This window comes from Rousettus aegyptiacus, unplaced genomic scaffold (assembly GCF_014176215.1).
Source record: "Rousettus aegyptiacus isolate mRouAeg1 unplaced genomic scaffold, mRouAeg1.p scaffold_m13_p_2, whole genome shotgun sequence".
In the NCBI taxonomy this organism is placed as follows: Eukaryota; Metazoa; Chordata; class Mammalia; order Chiroptera; family Pteropodidae; genus Rousettus; species Rousettus aegyptiacus.
Window position 1 is genome coordinate 143,310,754 of NW_023416295.1, and position 18,869 is coordinate 143,329,622.

General features: G+C 35.1%; 1 protein-coding gene across 4 annotated transcripts in view; it reads left to right on the forward strand.

The window, feature by feature from the left end:
• The window catches only part of ITPR2 (inositol 1,4,5-trisphosphate receptor type 2), a 405,483-nt gene that overhangs the window by 80,691 nt on the left and 305,923 nt on the right, over positions 1-18,869 (forward strand). For 3 of the 4 annotated variants that reach the window (XR_004955694.1, XM_016119206.2, XM_016119205.2), the window contains exons 3-9: positions 160-275; positions 1,048-1,134; positions 3,206-3,364; positions 8,562-8,660; positions 8,922-9,005; positions 9,278-9,424; positions 13,386-13,481. Coding sequence is in view for 3 of the 4 variants with exons in the window: in XM_016119206.2 (XP_015974692.2) it covers positions 160-275; positions 1,048-1,134; positions 3,206-3,364; positions 8,562-8,660; positions 8,922-9,005; positions 9,278-9,424; positions 13,386-13,481 (788 nt within the window). In the remaining variant the exon portion in view is untranslated. The other variant, XM_016119207.2, reaches the window with a different exon arrangement.

An 18,869-nucleotide genomic window follows, 5' to 3' on the forward strand; every position in this document is an offset into this window, starting at 1 on the left:
TTATAGAGGAAATTTAAGAGTTGGTTGGAGGATGGGCTAGATAACCTTTAAATGTTCTTTATTCTCAGGGATTCTGAGATTCCGATACTAGGCTAAAAGAAAATCTAAGAGATGTTGGTCACCTTAGTTACAGTGTTTTTGTTTGTTGTTTTGTCATAGACTGCCTCTTTAAGGTATGTCCTATGAATCGATATTCTGCCCAGAAGCAATATTGGAAAGCTAAGCAAGCCAAACAAGGAAACCACACAGAGGCAGCCTTGCTGAAGAAATTACAGGTAAGGGCCAGACTTTGATTTGTCTGGTTTAGGCTAGACTAAGTACAGCAACAACAAAAGCTTAGTGATTTTACTCAATACACAGAGATTTAGAATAGTTGTAGCAACACATTGAAACTGGAAGGGACTTTTAATTTTTAAGATGTGACTACTGATTTCCTGGTGTGTAGGTAATACATTCCTGCTGCTACTTTTTTAGGGAATGCCAGATTAATTCAGCGATTCACCTCAAACTGGAAACCAATTCAAAATCTCTATAGGAATATCAAATCCAGTTATATTTTACTTGGCATAGTACTAAATTTTTTTTCAAAAGGCTATGGAAAAGATAAGTGTGGTGTTTCTGATTTGGGCTGAGTGTCAGTTTGATAGAACTTAATTTGTATCATTAAAATTTCTGTTACTTTCAGAATGTAAGCTGTATTTTGAGACTTGAATTTTACTTACTATCCTGGTTGGTTTCTCTACCAATATTCCTACTGGAAGTAATTTTTATGAGATCGAAGAGCCTAGTACTTTTCTGAAATTTCTAATTTAAAAGCAAGATATTATTGGCTACATTTCAGCATTAAATTGAAAGAGTTATTACACTATATTATAATTATGCATTTAATCATTACCCCCCACCCCTAAGCACCAAGAGTAAAGCAACCAGCCTATTTTATTCATGGTTGTGGTCTTTTTTCCTAAAAAAAAAAATCTTATTTCTTTGTCAATTATTATACTCTGTCTACTGTGTTTCTACACTGAATATTTGATGATCATTTTATAGCATGCTGCAGAACTGGAGCAAAAACAAAATGAATCAGAAAATAAGAAACTGTTAGGAGAAATCGTGAAATACAGTAATGTTATACAAGTAAGTATCTATTTACTTTCTTCGAAAAGAGATGACTTTTACAAGTAATTTGCATATGATAGGCATGCCAAATAGCATTAAAATTTTAGGATACAATAGTTGGGTCTCTGGTGGGAATTATAGATATTGTGATATTTTCAGTTGATACTCACCACACTATTCTATATGGGAATAAGTCTGCTATATGCTCATAAAGAAGTGAGCTTTTCTAGATGTATGCCCAAGTTATTATACCAAAAGAAAGAAGATTGGGAAACAATTTCTAAAGGCCTGTAATAAAATAGTCCTTTAGTAATAATGGGACTAACGTGTAACATACAAAGCTTTACCTTTTAATTTTATTGAGAGAAGAAAGTTTTCCAGTTGTGCTTTTAGATAGAAATCTTCCTTGAGTTGTTATTAGAAAATCTCCTATTTCAATTAGTATGCACACTGATTTATCTCAGCTGCATTCCTTTCTTTTGCTTCACTTAGATCTTTTGGCTTTTTACTTGGTTATATGGTAATATTGCCTCACCTTGTTCTGAAAAGAATGTAAGGCATTTTCAAAACTACCACATAACAAAAACAACATAGACATAAATAAAGCAACTGGGTCAAAGGGAAAATAATGGTTGAATGAATAAGGTGAAGTCGGGGGTGAAGCATGTTTTTAAAACCATGTTGTAAAGTCTGGTAAACTTTGATTTGAAGCTTTTTTATTGCCTACTTAGCTAGCTATAAAGGAAGCATAACATTACAGCATTCACAGAGGATGCTCATGACATAGAACTAAGTGAGAAGTCTAGTAATACAAACATTCCCAGGAAGAAGACCAGAGATGTGTTTTTCCAATGAGCTCTCATAAAGAGGGCACTGTTTAATATGGTAAACAATAATCTTAACAACTTCCTTACAGTAGCTGCTACAATGAGGCTTTTCATAGAGCTCTTTTAAAAAATAATATCCTTTGATATTTTGTTATTGGCCAATGGTAAAATGCCAGAGCATAGTGCAGTCAAAGCAGTTTTCTGATGGGACAAGATGAGGGTGCCTGGTTGCATTTGCAGCTCCTTGAAGGTATGAGTTAATTTCATGATAGATTATGTCATACCTGAGGTTGCATGTCGCCTGGACAATCCTCCATAAATAGAATTTCTCTTATCAAGTTTTGATCACTGTTAAGTTCCAGCAAGTGGGGCTTATATTTTTTGCCAAGAATCTGAAGTGCAAATGTTTGGGTGGTCAGTTAGGGACAGAATCATGGGCTCTAACGTGGGGGATCCCAAAGGAATGCAGTTGACCCATGAGGGTGTTCATTGGTTTACGGTAAAATGAGAACCGAGGATATTATAATGAGTTTTTCAAAAACACTGATTTATTTTTTTCAATTAAAGAACTGCTCTTTAGTTCAAGATAATTTCCTTCTTATATTGTGAGAATTGAAATGATCACTCTTTTTTGAAATGATTATAATAGACAGGAAGATTGTTTTAGTTTTCCTACTCAGTAAACTAGTGTTTTCGAAAAAAATTTCCTGTGGAATCCAAAAAATTTGAGAAATGATGCTTCTATGCTCGTCTAAGAACGGGGCGGGCTCAGCATCCTCTGTGGAAGCTGCGGTGCTTTCCTCTTCACGGGGAAGAGTTTAGGCTGTCTGCGGGCAGCGATAGTTAATAATACTAAGTGGGTCAGTGCATTATTTTAGTTTTGTGATTTTTCTTTAGTATATTGTTTTTGTGGCTTTGTAGGAATTGAGAAAGGATGTGGTTTGAGGGAGCCCCCCGGTCTCCTTTGGAGAGCCTGGTTTTATTCTATTATTTACCAGTGGGTGAAAATCATTCAGAGGTGCCTGGTTTGATTTCCTCATGTGCTCACTTCATTATAAAGCAGAATTGGGGGTGGAGGTGAGCAGGAACCCAAAGAAAGTTAACTAAGAAAGATGGTAGGTGTGGAGTCTGAAAAGAGCTTCTTTGTTTAATCTCTACCCCAAGCTGTGTCACATATGCATGTGATATAGGTATAAACACACACATGAATTTAATAGAGGAGATCCAGGAATAAGGCAGTAATCCATGTCTATTCCCTACAGCTACTGCATATCAAAAGTAACAAGTATCTGACTGTCAACAAGAGATTACCTGCTTTATTGGAGAAGAATGCCATGCGTGTGTCCTTGGATGCTGCAGGAAATGAAGGATCTTGGTTTTATATTCATCCCTTCTGGAAGCTGAGAAGCGAGGGTGACAATGTATGTAAATGTAAAATTAAGAGAAAAACAGTGCATACATAAAAACAGTAATTTTTAAAAAGAGAGAATCTAGAATGTAAAATGGAGGGAATTTTCAATCTTCAACATATTATTTTCATGTTAATATCTTTAATAGGCTAAAAGTATTTTTATATAGTAAAAATTGTGCTCAGGAATCATAAAAAGATAAAGTTCAGATTAATTTGAAGTCATCTTCTCAGCTAGAATTTGTGTCAAAGGACAGAAGTAACCTTAATATTGGCTGAGCATTAGAAGAGAGAGGAAGAGTTTGCATCTCCGCCTAATCAGGAGGGAAGCATGGCTGTCAGGGAAAATAACTATGCTTAGAAAGTGGTGTCTACTCCTTTAAATTAATAGAGTAACACAGTGAATCATGACAATATTTTATTTACCAGCTCTGTGGTTAGCTGTTTATAGTGTATATACCTTAATAGATGTGTAATGAATGAGGAACTATAGATTGACACCTGCTCATTGATGACAATTAGATTTAATATATGTTGTGGAATATATGCATATTGTGTCATATAAATTTTAGTAATTGCTAAAATATTTTCTGCTACTTTATAGAATAAGGAAAATAAAAATTATGTGATACGATTCAACAGGATCAGTAACTGATATTTTTGTGTGTAATAAATAACATAGCAGGTGACAGTCCCTAGCACAATAAATGCTGGTTGACATTGAATACTGAATAATTTTCCCAAACAGAGTACCTTACAAATATTGGTTCACATGATCAAAAAAATAGTTGAGATTAAAAAAATAAACATTATAAATTTAGAACAATATAAAAAGATAACTATTCTGACAGTTTTCTCAATTAATACTTTGATTATATTTAAAATGTTTTGGATATTTCTTGTCTTAGCAATGTCTTCTTTTATAGTGAATCTATTTTTCAAGTGAATTTTGAAGTACAAAGTCAGTTCCACAGGATGCAAGCTTTATGGTTTAATTTGGTTAATAAATTATCTGGTGATATCCTCCTTAGGTAAGGTTTGGGAGATGCACGGCATGCAGGAATGTAATGCACTTTAAAATGAGTGTTGAATTTCTTAAGAAATAAGTCCTACTGTTTTTCTTTTGGCATCAAGCGATGCGTGCTGTGAGCATGATATATATTTTAATTTCATTAGGTAGTTAATTACAGTCAACTCTCAATTATTCAGGGATCAATTATGTTTATGAGCAACCTATGTTTGATACCCTTTCTTGTAATACTTGTTCCCGCTGTCCAGCCCCCCACTGAGTAGTGTCCCTGTCTGTAGGTGGTCAATGACAACTAAGTGTCAAGACAAACAAAACTTGAGCTCAGGCTGTGAAGGAATGTGATGAAATTATTGGATAAATGGGGGCCTTTAGATTAGCTATAGATTTTATTAATGCATTCTACCCTGTTTATTTATTCTATGAATTCTTTACCTTGCTCCCAAATGCCTTTACAGGATCAGCAGAGAGTTGAATGTAATGAACTATTTCAAATAATTAGTTGTATTGGGGAAATGAAAACAACCTACCACCCAAGCACTCCATCTTGGTTAAAATGGATAATGTAATTGTTAAACACAATAAAAATTCTTCTTATATAGGTGTGCTCCATAAAGCATGGCTAAAACAACCTTCCACATTGCTTTTTGCTGAAATGACTCACTGTTTTTGCTCGCCACTGTGTAGCTTTCGTGTGTAATTAAGGATGCTGTGAAAGCATAAGCACATCCACAGCCCTATATTTGCCACATAAATGATTGTGTTGTAATGCTCATTTTCTTCCCTAGGAATAGGCTGCATTTTTCTAAAACATAAGCCTATATATTTTACTGAAGGCAAATGGAAATGCTATTACTTTATAACAAGTGGTTTAATTTTTGCTGATTTTCTTTAAAAGGATATTAAACTATGAAGAAGAAATGGCAAGGTTTAAAGAACTTTTAAAATTATATTTTACTATTTAGTAATTAATTAAGTTATGATTAGGTTGTAAATTTCCAATAAGATGTTTGGTGACTGAAAGGAGATGCAAGAATGAGGCTGATGATAGTCTGGAGAGAAAAATGCTCATATCCTCAAAAATCAATGGTCTCTACCATTTAACAGCACCTTTGTCATATCTTACACAATTGCAGAATAGTTTTGGGGGAAAACAGATTCATAGATTCCTTAACTTTCAGCTGGATATAGAAGCCCTTGCTTGCTGTTGAGTGGTTAGAAAGTCACTGGGGACAGCCTTGAGCAGAGTACATAAATATTTCATTCTCATGTATCTTCCCACGATTTTTTTTTTTTTTTTGCAGAGAGCACTGAGCTTTATTTACAAACATGTCACAGAACGCCTTTATCCCCCACCCTGGTGGGTTCCCCCCACTGTCCCCAGGAAGGAGACAGGCCTTGGCTTACCCACCTGTCCAACCTAGGAGGGTTAATTTTTCATTTTCAACATTGATCTAAGAAGACATTAGTTCTTTAGCATAATGGTAGATTTTAAAAGTGAGGAAAGGCCAAATTTCATTTAATCAGGAGAAAAATTCAACTTGTAGGGAAAGAGTCCCTTCAAATAGTAAGTAGATTTTACTATTTGCAAAACTTGATGCCTTGGATTTATAGCAAAGGTAGGACTAAAACTATGGTGTTTTTGTTTCTACCACAAGGTTTTTTCACCATGCCAGGTGCCACTTCAAAAGAAGGGTAGCTGCTAATGACATTATATTGCTCTTCATTTTCAGTAAAATCCCTGCTTGACTTACAGGGCTATTATGTAGAATCAACAAAAGTGCTTTGGAATTGCAGTTTTCTTTTGTTGTTATTTTTTCTTTTTTATTTTCTTTTTTGTTTGTTTGTTTGTTTGTTTTGTAAAGACGTGTACTAGAAAGAAAGTGATGTGGCAGAAAATGACTTTATCTTCGAGTTCTATATTTAATATACAGCTTCTCAGAAGGTATCCCCATCAGTGGATCAGGCCCCGTGCTGTACTTTTCTGAGAGTATTACCAAATTCCATGTTTACCAGCTTACCTAATTAGATATGAATTCTTTGAGAATAGGGACCATTTCTTACACACTTTTGTATTCTTCCTGACACCTCTTGCTGTTCTTTTTATTTTTTATGATTGGCATCTTGTCTATTTTATTTGCAGATTTTATTCAGCTTGGTTAAAGTAATCATCAAGAGTATGACTGAGGACCTGAAAATTGGTGAATTAATGTTAGATTCTCCTTGTGAATACTGTTCTTTTGAATCCTTGGAGATTTTATGGGTGATGTTTTGAAGTACATATGAACTGGCTCAAAGCTTGTTTGTTGACAACTATAGTAAAATAGTAAGATTTAGAACAGTGAATATAGTTTGTAAGCAGAAGTATTATTTTAATTGGAAGGACATAACTAAAATATAGCATTACATTTAGCAACTTATTGCTTAATATTTACGTTGGTGTAGATAAGAATGACATAGTAAAGCAAATCCATTTTTTCTTTAAGAAATTGGAGGACCAGATATAGCACTAGCAGGATGTGGTATCAAGTCTCAGGATTTATAGTATGAATGACTACTTGGACTTCTTTGTGACTCTAAGGCTTAATGTCATATGCAAAAACAAGTTTTTTATTTTTGAGGACTTTGGAAATTTGTCTATTCATGTTGACTTTTATATGTTTTTGTTTGTATTTAATTTTTAAAAATACCAACTCCTGGTTCAAAGATAGAAAATAATATAAAGATATATTATGAAAATTCTCTTATCCTTTTTTCTTATGCATATACTTTTTACTACCTTCCTGCCGTTTTACACAAAAATAGCCCAGCTCTTCCCCCTCATCCTCACTTAACACTGTTTTTTGATGATCTTTCTTAATCTGTGCATAGAGAATGTCTATGATGGGTGTTTTTGTGAGTCAAATCTGACTGATGATGGACTTGAAAGGCAGGGCGATGTATAGAGACCAGCCATGTAAACAATAGAAGCTATTTTTGCAAACCAAAGGGCAGTTTTCCTTTGCTCAATTAGTAAGCTTCAGGCTTCTCTATTATATTTGAATCTCCAGATATGCTTTGTGACAACAGTATCCATGTGAATGTAGACTCTTGTATATAATCTATAAAAAGTTAGTTTATATTGAAAATGTGAAATTATGTTCCTTAAAGTCTTGGTCTAGGTTAAGATACAGGGAGAAGTTCTGTTTATTCTTATTATTTAAATCTTAATTTGTTTTTCAGTTATCTATCAAACGAATCTATTCTAATATTCAGTTCGTATGAAATATGCAAAGGGAAGCTTATTGGTTTTTATTTCTGAGATGGTGAATAAGTCTATAAATGAGAATGAAGGTGCTACAGTAAGGAGTCTTCAATGGAATGTAACAACAAACGTAACTTTAATATCTATAAAATTAAACTCTTCATTATTATCATTAAGAAAGCACAACCTCATTTCTCCATAATTTGAGTTATGAATAAAAATACTTGAAGATAAAACAGACATTGTTAATGATAGCATAAATAAAAAATCAACTTAAGCTTAATTCTCTTGAGAATTTTTCCCATAACCAATTTTAATTTTTATTTAAAAATGAATACTAGGTTTAAAAAGCAATGTTAGTTTGGTATGTTTGAGATAAAACTGAACCAGATACCTAAGGCCTAAACAATAAACATATTTCTACAAGAGTATACTTAATTCTGGATTTTTCTTAATCCAGATAACAGAATGTTTAATAAATTTCTGAGACTATAAGATCAACTTTAACAAACTTATTTGATTCCAGAGATAATACAAAAGTATAATATTTTCTACTTGAAGTGGTTCTAATATTTAGCCAGATTGTTTTTTAGGGGCAGATTTATTCACTATATCTGTTGCGCTCAGAGCATAAAACCACATGTGGAGGGATTTATTGACATTTAAAAAGCTCAAACTGAAATGGGAGACTACTAAGAAAAAATCTACTTTAGCTTTATGAATCCAAACTAATGGGCACTGTGGGACATGAGTATGTGATCATTTATCAGAAGATTTTTACTTCAAAGAGAAAAAGAATTGAACTAAAATTTGTATGGAGGACAAACAGTCCAGGTGTTAGGTCAATAATGAGGGCTTCCATGCAGTTATTTTTAGCCTCGGATAACACCACCAAAGATCTATGCACTGTCTCAATTGCAACTTATTTCTGATTCCTAGATTGTTGTAGGAGATAAAGTTGTTTTGATGCCCGTGAATGCAGGACAGCCACTACATGCCAGCAACATAGAGCTTCTCGATAATCCAGGTTGTAAAGAGGTAAGTAGAGGTAGGAAGGAAATGAATTTGTTGATTTTTTTTTCATAAGCCTAATTCCAGTTATGCTAATTAACATGCCTAAGGTAAAAATAGATAATGATTAGTTATTGCTATTTTCAGATGGTCCTTTGAAGGCATTTGTGTTGAAGTGCATATTAATTGTCCAAAGTTGTCTTTTTTCGCCTTTTACTAGTTGAAATAATAATTTCTGGTATAAAATGAAATCTGCAGTCTTATAACTTAACACTTCTTCATTAATAGGTGAATGCTGTTAATTGCAACACGAGCTGGAAAATCACTTTATTCATGAAATATAGCTCCTATCGAGAGGATGTCCTGAAAGGAGTAAGTATGTCCTACACAGAACACTTGCTAAAAAAATTGAAGGTAACCTTACTGAATTTCCAGATGCAATACCTGTGTGTTCACTGGTGTTATAATTAGGTGACTATAAACCTATATACCTAGAATGTAACTATATATGCACTATGTTTCATTGAGTTTATCTCCTGTATATTTTGAAATGTACCAATGATCATTAAAAGCCAAGTAGCTAGCAATATCAAAATTAGAGACACCTGCTTCTTATGTCATGTTTTCTTGACTTGTTTTTCTAGGGTGATGTTGTTAGATTGTTTCATGCGGAACAAGAGAAGTTTCTGACTTGTGATGAATATGAGAAAAAACAGCACATTTTCCTTCGTACAACCTTGCGTCAATCAGCCACTTCTGCTACTAGTTCTAAAGCACTCTGGGAAATAGAGGTGTGTAAATATTTTTTTGGCCTTTAGTAAATATTTATATCAAACAGACAAGATTCACTAGGCTGATTGTTTTGTTGTTATAGGCATCATTGTTGATAGACCAATAAAATAATAATTTTTGTAAAACAACTTGTACCTCTTTATTGCTGTGACTCATTTACCTGCCTTCTCTGGGGCATTTCTGTCTCTCTTGTTTAATATGGGCATATGTATGACTTTGCTCTTAAGAAATTAATTGTGAAATGTTGTCAAGATTGATCAGACTGAAGGCCGTGTGCATCAAATGGCATTGGAGCTGAGAGGGAGTAGGATGACTCACTTTAGGTGAACATTAGGACTACACAGTCACTGAAAAGGACATTTATTTCTTTTAAGGACACCATTTCTATTGGGGAGACTCATAGTTAAGAATTTATTCAACCTTTGAGAAATATTTTTTAAATATTCCACTGTGGTAGAGCAATAAATAAATATGAGATATGGATTTTTCTTTAAAGGACCTTTCTAAACAGTGGAAGAGATAATATGCATAATTACCTGTAAGTAAACCAACATCTGATAAAATTCATCTTGATTTAATGGACATCCGGGCCTATAGCAGTCATTTTCAACCACTTTAAACTCATATATTTTATGGCATTTCCTTTAATATCCTAAAATGAAATTCATAGGTGATATTATTTATATATCATGATTAAAAATGAATAAAATACCCAAATTCTAATTTAAAGAATAAATGAAAATAATTTATAATAAAATAATATGTATTTCAACATGAAACTACCTACTCTAGAAGATATTACATTTATACCTATCTTTGATTTGGATTTGAGAGAAATAGTAAATGAAAAGTATCAGAAAACTAATTATAGAAAAAAAATTCTGTAGAAGTACAGGAAAACGAAAGAACAGAGGGTCCATGTGGACTTGAATTATTTAGTCTTAGAAGTAATATTAGAACAGAGTTATTCGTACATGACTAAAAAAGAGAGAAATTACCATGATTGAAATTGAGATAGATAATAAGGCAAATTCTAGACCGTTGAAGCAGAAGAATTGGAGCAGTATGGTATTTATGCAAATAAGCTGAACCTTAATTATAAATGTAACATAAAAATAATTCCTTAAGTTATGGCATGGTTTTTGAAATAGAGATGAAATAGAACAAAAAACATGTTTTCTGTCATGAAACACACTACATGTTGAGGCATACTTTCAGTCTACTATTCAGGAGAGACTGTGTCTTTCAATATGTTTGGAGGCCATATCCTTCAGTAGGTGACAGGCGATTGAGACAATGATGGGGATGACAGCCATCACCCAAGAATTCTGCCTGACAACTTCTCTTATCAGGGTAAGACTGAAAAATAACAAGTAACCCAGAAATAAATACATAGTTAAAATATGTATTTTCACACCATAAATTTCTTATCATTGTGCCTTAGATATTTGAAAAACATAGGAATAACAGTAGTGTGAGATATTATTTAAAAACTTTATTAATGAAATACAGTGGCGAAAAAGTTATATAGTTACTTCCCTAGACAATAAGTTCCCTGCATTTCATGTGTCTCTGCCCATTTGGCTGTTAAAAGGAATCACGAAGCTTCTTTCTAATATATTTGCTATTATTTTGATAGCTTTTGCTGTAACTACCACTGCACTGAAATCAATTCCAACAAAATGCGTAGTTGGATATGCTATAACCCATTGAGCATTCAGAAAGGAGACTGAATAAATTATTCAATAATTTTGAGATAGTCTTGAATTCATTTAAACTGCTCTCTTTGTACTGAATTTCTCTTAAATTATTGGACTTTTCATATAACTTTTTAGTATAATTGCATATCATAGCAATTTATATTTGTGATAGGTTTATTTATGTAGACGATTTGAAAGAGGTACGCTGTGCGACATTTCTCTATTGTGTGCTAAATCAGTCAGGATGCCGGAGCATCAGGTGTTTCAAGCAGAGATATTTAATACAGGAAATTAGGTTTAAACGTCATTGGAAGGACTGTATGGGAAATCTGGGGTGGGAAACAGTGCTGTTATCTGAAGATCAGGCAGTGTGGGAACCTACTACTGCCTTTCTGAGCCTGTAAGTTTCTCCTGTGCTGCAGGAGTCCTCACCCACCCCACGCACCCTGTAGGAGCCTGCACTAGGCAGCTGCCACTGCCTTTACTGGAGCCAAAAGAGGAGCCTCTCTCTGCTTTCCTCTACTTTCCATTCTAATGGAATGTCTGCAGAACCCTGCTGGCCAGGCTTCCAGCCCCTGTGAAACAGGGGAGCATAGAAGGGGAAAGGGTGAGGATCACCCGGAGTGCCACACACAGTAGCTGGCACATGCTGAACTCTCTTGTAAATTGCAGGATATACTCTTGGCCACTGCCCATTCATGCCAGTAGCATCCCTCCAAAATCATATTGTAATAAATGAAAGCATCTTCCTTTCTGTATCTCCAAATGGTTCCCAAGGGAGCTGTGCTACCATTGCTAGACCTCCTAAAGTATAGGATAGAAGTTCTTAATCTGGCATCCGTGGTGAGATTCAAATTTGTTAACCTCTAATGACTGCACGCACAGTGTATGTATGTACGTGAGATAATCATTAGATTTTATTGGATTCCTGAAGATATCTATGCCTCCCCTAAGGGAGCGAAAGGGAGCAAGAGTTCACATGTTGACAAAGTCACAGTTGCTGGTTTGATTAGTAAAAGATTTAAGGAAGACGTTTGCTTTGAGAACTGAGCCTTGTGGGATGGGCAGGTTTTTGGCCACAGGAGGGGCATTTTAAAAGACTTCACCTACTTTGAAGTATTTTCATAATTATGATCTTATTTGAGCTATTGAAGTAGGAGAAGACACACAAACTGGACTCTAAGGCATTAGGCAGTTATATATTAGCAAATAGAATTTAAAGCTGGGGCAGGAGTCCAGGAGTCATGATAATAATAAAAGAAGGCAGCCCGTTGAGGGAGAATAATGAAAAATTCTAGCACTCTGCCATGCCTTATGTTATTTAATCTTCACAACAATCCTATGAATTAAACCCATTTTGTACATGAAGAAACAGGCTCGAAGATGTTACATGATTTGCTTTGATTGTACCCTGGTAATAGGTGGAACTGGAACTCGAAAATAGTCATTTTTAGACTGTAAAGCCTGAGCCTTGCTACCATACCAGGCCGCCTGTTATAACCAGCTGTTTCAGGGCTGCTGCTTTTATTTTTCATGAGCCTAGTGGCTTAGCATCTTGGGGCAAGGCCAGTATCAAAGGACATGGCGTTAGTAAACAGCACACACAGAAAGAGCTAAGAATTAAGCTAGTCCAGACCTCCAGGCCTTGGCGTTTGTGGTTCTGTCTTCCTGGAATGACCTCCTCTAGTCTTTTTGCATGATTGAATCATTCTTATTCTCCAGGTTTCAGCTCATATATCATCTCCTCAGAGCGGCCCATGATGATTGTCATCTAAAGTAGCCGTCCCTGGTTATTCAATTGTGTACTGTTTACTTCCTCCTGGCACTTGCCAAAGCTTATTCATTGAAAGTGCTAGTTTTGTTCACTGCCGTGTTCCTCCCTATTGCCTAGAAGAATACCTGGCACACTGTAGGTTTTTAATACAGTCTGTTGAATGAATGTTTGAATAACAAATGGAGAAGAACCCTGCAGTATTTCCAGCTATGACCTGGGAAACATATCTTTTGGAGTAAGTCTGTATTTGCAGATGTAAGGCATGAGTATTTTGCACACACAGTGAGTTCACTGTTATGTTGTTTGCTCCTTTAGGAGGAATTTTTTTTTTTTTTTTTTTTTTTGCCACATTGTCCTCATATCGAAACATATTAGATCTGACAAGTTAGCATTAACAGGCAGGCTCCCCATGTAAACTGTCGGCATTTGCTTGTCAGGAACATGAATATTTTTAGCCATTATTGTCATTGCTCTTTTTGTCTGTAGGTGGTTCATCATGACCCATGCCGTGGGGGTGCAGGACAATGGAACAGCTTGTTCAGATTTAAACATCTTGCTACTGGGAACTATTTAGCTGCAGAGGTAAGACTAATGGATGTAGTGCTATTAAATCTCTGACTCTGAAATAGTGAAATAGGCAGTTAGGTTCTCCAAAAAATGTTGTATCTGTAGAAAGAAATACAAATTAGGAGCATTAAACAAATTCAATTGTTGCCTGTCATGTTCAGGGTTGGCATAGAAATTATTCTTAAAATGTAAATATTAACTGAAGCCCTAACATAATCTCTGTCTTGAAATTAAACAACAACAACAATAGTAACAACAACAGAATGTTTGTGGTTAATTTACTGTAAGGTCAAGTGGAATGGATATCTGGTTTGCACATGTATGTGATTCATCTTAAAATTTTTTTTGTAGTTTCACTCTTTCAGAATGTCTGCATTGGAGAGATAGATGATCAGTGCATTGTTGATGTAGCATAGTCTGGATAGTTTCAGATTTATCTTCAGTGGCCACTCTTTTACTGTTGGGTGGGTCCAAACCATTGGACATGGAACTGTCTGAAAATTTAATAAAAATGGTAAAAACATTTAAAATTTTTTTTTTCTTTCTCTGCTAAAAGCATGTTGACCATCAAGTACCTATGAAGGGTGGGCAGAAGTAATAGCATAGAAGTTTTAGAAATGATTTAAAGGTTGGTTACCTAGTTTGAAAATGTTTTGAAAGTATTTGTTTTTATATGTATGAAAATATCTATTCATTCTGCTCTTGTCAACTCTGTTTCTCTTTTTCAACTTAGAGTTTCTTCTGGGATTCTAAACCAGAATTTGGTCTTAGAATTTTTAGTATTACTTATCTAACTTTAGGTTTCAGTTGTGAGGAAAGGTAAGGAAGTAGGAATGGAGAACTGATGAGAAAATGTGTGGGAAACAGAAAATTTCTATAAACATTCTGACCCCTGTCTAAACTAGTACCCAATACCATTACTCTCTCCATCTTATTAATCTGTGATAATTTTCTTAATAGTATATGATTTATTGCACATTTTATATTATATATACATATTATATTTCTCTTGTCAGAATGTATGCTCTCTTAAGGCAGGGATTTTTCTTTTTAAACATCACTACTGTGTCTCCAGCACTTAGGACAGCTTTGGGTGAGTATTTTTGAATGAACGAAGGTATATAAAGAAGCTATTCAGGCTTCTATAAGCTTAGAGGATGGCAAGAAGGAAATTTAGGGATTTGTATCTGAGAGGCATTTGGAATCATATTTGGGCAAATTAATCTCTCTAAGCTCCAATATCCTCCCCTTGAAATTGAGGATAATCACAATATTTGTATAATAAGATTATGAAGAGAATTAAATGAGGTAAAGTGCTTGGTATAATGTGTGGCTCATGGTAGGCATCCAGTAAGTGATGTCAGCATGATTAATTTTATTATATGATAAATAGGAATTGTTCTTACTTTTATAAATATCTGACTCATTATTTATGAATCTGCTCAAGTAAATGAAATATAGCTTTGAAATTTGTAGGCTGTTTACACTGTAAATGTTTCGAAGTAAGTATTTTGAAAAGTAACTCTTTGAAGCAAAATTAAGCAGTAAGATGTAGAATCCTGTCTAAAATAAGAATTAGAAAAGTCTACTAGATGTCCTGTAAAAGATAAGGAGTTAGAATTAAAATTCTCTTGGCTCTTATGTTAGTGCCTTTTTTCCTTAATTCATTTTTTAATTAATGGTTGTTTTAACTACTACTGTTATGTAGAGAAATGATGCAATTACCCACTGTTAGTTTTCCTTGTTAAGGCCTATAATTAAAACTTGTATTATTTGATACATCCAAATGATTAGCTTACTAAGAATGAAATTGTTTATTAACTTTAATGATGATCCTAGACTTCAATACATAAGTGAATTTATTAAAAATTAAAAAATAGAAAGCAGTTTATTCCTGCTGACTGTCTTTTCATTCTATTTTAGAGAACATGACTTTAAATGTCAGATGCTATTTTGTCCATTAAAGAATCTGGTGTATTTGTAGGATCTCTTCTTTGACTGTTTATTCTTTAGGTAATATCTTTTTTTAATTCAAGGTGAGGGAAGGATAATTAAGCATTAAATACATACCTGAAAATGGAAAGCTGGGGGTCTATTTTCTACTGATTTTAACTAGCATAACGGAATGGGTGCTTCTATGTAGTGTTCTAACATCAAAAATAAGTCATAACCTAAAAATACTGACATCTATAAATTGAGGTTTTATATTTCATATGTCAGCTAAGTTCAGACAAGATCCCATCACAGTCACATCTCGGATGCTTGTCCTGTCAATATGAAAATGTCCAGAAGTGTGGTAAAGTCACAGTGATTGTAGTCACTATCACTTGATAAAAAGTTCGTTTCCAGTTCCAATTCCACAGCAGGTGGAAACTAACCTGTGACAGCAGTTGAAAAACAAGGATTATCCTTTTATCATTTTGCTTTTTAAAAATGCTCCAGTCTTTAATTTTAGAGCTTTATTCATGTCATTGAGGTAAGGTAGGGAGCTCCCAACACTCCGAGTTGTAACTTCCTAGCATTATTTGTTTTATTATGTTATATCCTTCCTCATAGGGGAGAAAAGACTTCATGGCTTTTATTTATTTTACTATTTCAATTTTATCTTTAATATCTAGATACTACTTAAAAAATAAGACACACGTATTGGGATGTTAAAAATGCAAGAGTTGGGAACAATTATTTTTGGGATTCATGAAAACAGCAAACATCATCTTTAAGATTTTATAAACCCTTTAACATATGCTTTTTAAGTTCCCGATAAATGCAGAGCATGGTAGAGAATGCTGCAGATAGAGAGGGAAGCATAGGAGTTAATCTTTGCCCTTCAAGAATTGACCCTGTAGTTCAGAAAAGAACATACAATAAAGGATACAGTGTTATCAGCAGGCAAGGTCATGCATGGCTGATTGTGTGTGCAGGTGGAGTTGGGTTAGTGTGAGATTAGCCAAAGAAAGCTCTTGCATGGGGTGAACTTTTTCAAGATTCTCAAAGAAAGTAGTAGACATAGGTTGTCAGAGAAATAAAAGGACAGTTCTTGTAGGAATTATCAAGAAGACAGGGAAATTTGGAATGTCTAAATATATGTAGAGAATGTAAAAAGAGAAGCCAGCCAACAGTAAGGGGTTCAAAAAGGAATTATTGAGTGACAGATTCCTTTGCTTGAAGATTTTGAATGAAGGGTTTGGATTTGAACTAATTAGTAATAGGAATGGAATTTGAAGCTACCTTAGAGGTTGGTACTGGACAGCTATTAACAAATATTTGGTAGACAGCAGTGATATTAGAAAAATCTAATTTCTGTCCTTGACGAGCTCTCAGTACAGTGTGATAAATATATTGTAACAATACAAATTGTGGAAGACTTATGCAAAGGCACTAAAGTGCAACACACCTTTGGTAGAGGTGCTGGGGAGGTTCAAGGACTGAGGTGAAGGCCAGAAGGGAGCTACTTGATGGACGGGTAAGGCAGATGGAGAAGAGAGAAGAAGCATGTAAGGCGAAGCATGTAAGGCAGAGAGGACAGCTTTTACACAGGCCAGGAGGTGTGAGAATTGCACAAACTAGTTTCAGATGTATGATACCTATGTGTTTCCCACTGAGGCTGTGTGTGAGTTTGGCAGTGGTGCTAAATGGTGGGAGAGGAGTGGTGGGGCTAGAAATGTAGGGCCGCTGACTTTTTCAGGCCACATATATTAAACTAAGGAGAATGGATTTTATCTTTAAAGAAAAGAATGGTGTTCTAAATAAATCTCTGCTTAAAGAAGAACACTCCAGAATCTCACTGTCCAATGCCGTAGTCGCTAGCCACAGGTTGTCTATTTCAATTTAAATGAATATGAAAAAAAAAATAATTTGAAAATCAGTTTCCCTGTGACACTAGCCCCATTTCCAGTTGCTCAGTGTCTATACAGCATTGGGGAGTGCAGGTGCAGAGCCTTTCCACCGCACAGGGAAGTTTCTAGTGGACAGCGCTGCTCGGAAGCCTTTGTGAAGTGACAGGGCTGGATTGACTTTAGATGCAGGGAGACCACACAGGAGACAACGGTATGATACCTTCAAGGAATTTTGAGGACTTGAACCAAGAGAGTGACGCTGGTAATGGCAAGAAGGAGAAGACGTTTTTAGGACATAGAAATCAATGGCATCATAATCCACAGAATGTTGGGGGTTAAGGAGCAGGGGGATTTGGGCTTTGCAGTCCTGGTGATGTCATTTGCCAGTTTAGGGAAAATGGGAAGAGAGGCAAAGTTGATGAGGGAAACGGTACATTCAATTTTGACTATGTTTAATTGGAGGGGCTTGTAAAATGTCCAGGTGAATATGTGTAGCAGATACAGGTTTCACAACATCGAGAAGCTTGGGGGTTGGCGAGGGCTGAAGAAATAGGTGTGGTTCTCATCAGCATGGACGAGATCATCGGAGAGTATGAAGAGAGCGAGAAGATGGTTCCACGAGGAACATCGTCTTTGAAAGGTGGACAAAAGACTGGGAGCCCGCGTCCAATAGGCTGAATCACAAATGCTAAACAAGGAAGGATAGAGTTTCAAAAAGGAGGCAGTACGGCCAAAAAGGTTAGAAACAGAATGTATTCACAGCAGTTGGCAAGAACACAGTCATTTGTGACTTTATTGAGAAGCATTTTAGTGGAAACCAGAATGCAGGGGTGGAGGAATGAGGAGGAAACCAGCAGATGGATGTAAGTGTAGACTGGGTTTTCATAATGTGACTGTGAAAGGGGAGAAACAGGGTACTAAAAGGAAAGTCAGGGTCCTGTAGACAGGTTTTTATAAAGTTTATTTAAAAAAAAATAAGATGGATGAAAACTGAGTTGTTTTTGCATTAAAGGAAAATACTTATCAGGGGGGCCAGATTTGTCAGTGGATTATTTTTTTCCCTCAGTCTTTTCATTCTCAACATGCATATTTATAATTTGAAATATTACTCTGATGTGCTTGAGGCACTCCTGGTAAATTGGATTATGTAATTCTTAAATTGCCTTTGAGTTTACGGTGTTTATATTGGCCAGTGTGGTAAAGAGAGCCTAGTGTAGTGGGGAAAAACAATCCCACGTGTACTGCTCATAATCTACGACTCTAAGCGAATACTTAACCTCTCTAAACCTCGGTACTCTTGTGTGTAGAAAAGGTGATAATATATATGATATGGGATTATGTTAGAATTAAAGAAGATGGAGAATATTCAATACCTGCACATAAAAGGAATTCAATAAGTGTTAAGTCCCTTCACTTTCTTTGAGAGGAAGGGGAGAGAGAATGCAAAGTACTGTTTATTATTATTATTATTCAGAACTAATATTTCTTATTAGCCTGATAACTGACAAAGAGCAGGGAATTCTAGTGCCTCACCTCTGGATGCCTAGAACACTGTCTGTTATTTAAT